This window comes from Notamacropus eugenii, chromosome 5, assembly GCF_028372415.1.
Source record: "Notamacropus eugenii isolate mMacEug1 chromosome 5, mMacEug1.pri_v2, whole genome shotgun sequence".
NCBI classification, from domain to species: domain Eukaryota; kingdom Metazoa; phylum Chordata; class Mammalia; order Diprotodontia; family Macropodidae; genus Notamacropus; species Notamacropus eugenii.
Window position 1 is genome coordinate 378,265,739 of NC_092876.1, and position 3,435 is coordinate 378,269,173.

Here is a 3,435-nt window from a genome sequence, read left to right on the forward strand (position 1 = left end):
CAAAAAAATCCCAAAATGTGGACACAGCAGTTTCCACAGTACTTTAACAATTACAGATATCCCGATTACAGGTAAATAAGGCAAATTCTAAAAGTAAATCTAAGAAAACAAGGTCATGGTGAACTAGTACAGAATGCTAGTCATATATACAGATATTTTACATAATCGGGGATCGAAATTCTTATCCTGCAATAGGATTTACCCAACATAGAAAAACCAATTTTTTTTGGCATTTATTGCTTTTTTTCAAAAGAACCTCTACCATCCTTGAGTCAATGATTAGCATTCAAGTTTCCTTCCTGCAACATTGATCTTCCAAAGATAAACACAGCAATACCAGCCAGGTTTTAAAACTTTTTATTTGCATATTAAAAAAATTGTGCATTCCAATAATTAAAATCATTTGAACAAAAAAAAAAAATGGCACTCTGATTAACTGCATTTTACAGCTTGCCAGGACCTTGGTACAGCTTTGCATTTTACTGTTAACTAGATTTACTGTAGTCCCACCCGGGCTCTTCTTTTCACCAACATGCAAGCTCTTTTTTTAAATTTTTTTTTTTAATGCCACCAGGACCCAAACTAGCCAGGACAGGCAGATGGAAAGAGGCAGCCGGCTCGGCCTTCATTCAATTCAATGTCAGTAGTTCTTTATTCTTTTGATGTTGAAAGGGGCAGCACAGTCATTTAAACTTTATCCAACCTCTTTGCATCTTACAAAGTTAAACAGCTAAAAGAAGTAAAATTAAGAAGGCAATGCTTGTGGAATGTACAGTGCATATTGGCAGGGCAGATTTCATTACGATTCTCCCGCTTGCTTCTCCTGTTCAATCGCTAGAAAAGTGAAATACAAAGAGACACACAAACACAAAGACATCAGTAAGGAGCCCAGAGTTAGAGAAAACAGGTTGAGACCTGATGAATGTAGTTGGTAAGAGCCCTCTAAATAAAAGGATGGCTCCCTTCCACCCCAGGAATATTCTCCAGCCATCTCCTTACTTTAATGCTCTTCTCCAACGCCTTATTTTTAAGTACGCAAACGTTTCCTGCCTTCATTCCTTCGCCAGCTTCCCTCTGCCTTTCATTTTCCTCCCTCCTCCTCCGGCCCCTCCCTCCCCATCCATCCACCCCTCCACCCCTCCAGCCACAGCCCCTCCCCGCCTGAGGCTCCTCTCCCAGGGGCTAGGTCCGTGCTGGGGAACTGGGGGCTGGGGGGGAGGGGGAGAAGAAAAAGAGGCAGCTCACTTTCTTTTGAAGGCAGTGGGTTTTTCTCTTGTGTTTCTGTCTTCTTCAATTTAGACTTATCGAATTTCTGAATCTCAGCCATATCTGGTTTGTCAGACATTTTTGCAGATTGAGCTGCATACAAAGAAAAAGGAGCTTTTGGTGAGAAATCCGCCCCCCACCCCTCTCCGCGTTCTTCCGCAGAGCTCCGAGCCAGCAGCGAGCCCCCTCCCCTCCCCCTCCTTCCTCGTCTATTCTGTGCAACTATGTATCTTCCTCTTTCTTCGCGGACTGAAGAAGCCAAGCCCTGCCATTTCAAAGTTGGGTAGAGGGGGAAGAGGGGCCATCAAGGGCACTCTCCCTTTTAAAGAGTGGGAGATTCAAAGCACAAAACCCAAGCAAGGAGGGTGGTTAATTGCATTTTTTAAAAAAATGTTATTAAAAAACTATCCCGGGCTTGAGAGGGATCTGTTAAGAACCATGCGTAGAAAAATCCTTCCTATCCTCAGAAAAAAAACTCGCCAAAATGTCTTAAAAAATCAAAAAATTAGATTTCCAACGCTGCAGGGCGGGAGAAATGCTTCCACCCCGTGTGCAATCTTGATTGAGATTTGGAAGGAGTCCTGCATTCTTGCCTCCCTCCTCCCCCCTCACAAAGAGCTGCAGTCAGAGGAAGCTCAACCACCGCCCTTAACTGTTCACCACCTCCTCCTCCTCCTCCTCCCCCCGCTTTCTCTGGCTCAACAATGCAGTCAGAAAGACACAACGTTGCCCGAATTTTAAAGACCCGGGAAGCGTTTTCCCTCCTCCTCCTCCTCCTCCCGCCACCGCCCAAAACCATTCACAGCCTCAGCCACCCTGCAAATTAGCAAGGCTGCTTTCCCCCTTTCTCGCCCAATTTTGCTAAAAATCCTAACATTTTAGAAAGGAAGCAGTGAATGCCTCTGTGGGATGGCGTTCCACACCCCCAGATTTCGAATCGCCCCGAGATCGTAGAAGCGCAGCCCGGGAATACAAGGAGCTGAGGCTACGCGTTCCGAAGGGGCGCAGAAGCCCCAGATTTCGGAACAAAGGAAGCGAGCGAGGGTCCGTCCAGCCACCCCCGGCCGCCCCGGCCGCGGGGCCCCTTTGGGCTCGCTCCCGCACGGGGAAAACGCGCTCGAAATTCTAAGCTTTCAAGCGAGCAGCTGGAACGGCTCGATCCTCCCTGAAAAGGGCTCTCCACGTCCCAGGAGAGCACGGACGCCTCCCAGGCGTCTTAACTGGGGTCTTTCACTCCCTCCTCCTTCTCCCCTCTCCCCCCAAAACAAAAAAAGCCTCCACGCTTTGTAAGTCTAGAGATGCTTAGAAGGAGGGGGAAGGGGGTCCTCACCAGTGCCGGGCGGGGCGCACGACCAAGTCAGCTCTCCGAGGTGGCAGCTCCCCGAGGTGGCGGCTCCGAACTGTGTGAGGGCAGCGCCGCAGAGCCCCTATATCCTCCTCCCTATGCAAATGAGGTGACGTCACAGCCAGGCGGACTTCACTCGTTCTCTGCTCCCTGCCCCGCTCCCTCTAGACTGGAACAGTGCAGCTTTGGGAAAAGGAGGAGAAAAGAGGCAGCCCCACACCCCCACGCAGGCTCTCGGACAGACCCGCAGAACGTACTTAACAATACTGGAAGACCGGAGGGGCGCAGGGGATCGAATTAAGCGTCCTTTCTTTTTCTCTTACGCCGCCCACACCCACCCCATCCCTCTATTTAAAGGTGCATTCGTTTGGCAATGGCACTGCCCGCGTCCCAGAGGGTCTGGAGCACCTGGGACGTGAGCCGCGCTCCCTCGCTTGGACAGCTGGCCTGTCTTTAGGCAGGATCCAGCAGAGCCCAGAAGGTGTTGCAGGTTCTGCCGGCCCGCTCAGACCCGCTGCGGGAAGCGGACTGTGTGGGCTTTGTGGGTGTCAGCCTGCGCACCTCCAGAGCGGCGAGCACCAGGCTCACCCCACCCACCCTCGCTCTTTGTCTTCTCTTTCATTCTTGCTCCTCCGACCTGAGTCGGATGGGGGGCACCCCAGACTGTAAGAAGAAGGGGTGCTAGCTATTCCTGTTGGACTCTCTCTGCACTTGCTTCTCCTGGACTTCAGAAGCTGCAACTTAAACACACTTAACTTGGGTCTAGGGCTCTGGAGGGTAAAAACTGCAGTGGGTTGGGGGAAAAAACAGGAAGTGGCTTCATT

The 3,435-nt window shown here is 50.2% G+C and overlaps 1 protein-coding gene across 1 annotated transcript; it reads right to left on the reverse strand.

The window, feature by feature from the left end:
• Positions 1-341: 341 nt before the first annotated feature.
• On the reverse strand, positions 342-2,707 carry TMSB4X (thymosin beta 4 X-linked). Its single transcript, XM_072614363.1, has 3 exons — positions 2,597-2,707; positions 1,246-1,359; positions 342-834 (listed from the first exon to the last, which is right to left on the reverse strand). The coding sequence occupies exons 2-3, from the start codon at positions 1,343-1,345 to the stop codon at positions 800-802; spliced, it is 135 nt and encodes a 44-aa protein (XP_072470464.1). The 5' UTR covers positions 1,346-1,359; positions 2,597-2,707; the 3' UTR covers positions 342-799.
• Positions 2,708-3,435: the final 728 nt, after the last annotated feature.

Excerpts from the sequence above, each read along its gene's own strand:
- TMSB4X (XM_072614363.1), bottom strand. The coding sequence starts at position 1,345 with ATGTCTGACAAACCAGATATGGCTGAGATTCAGAAATTCGATAAGTCT. Across the intron at positions 835-1,245 it reads CCCACTGCCTTCAAAAGAAA|CGATTGAACAGGAGAAGCAA; the intron begins GTGAGCTGCCTC and ends TCACTTTTCTAG.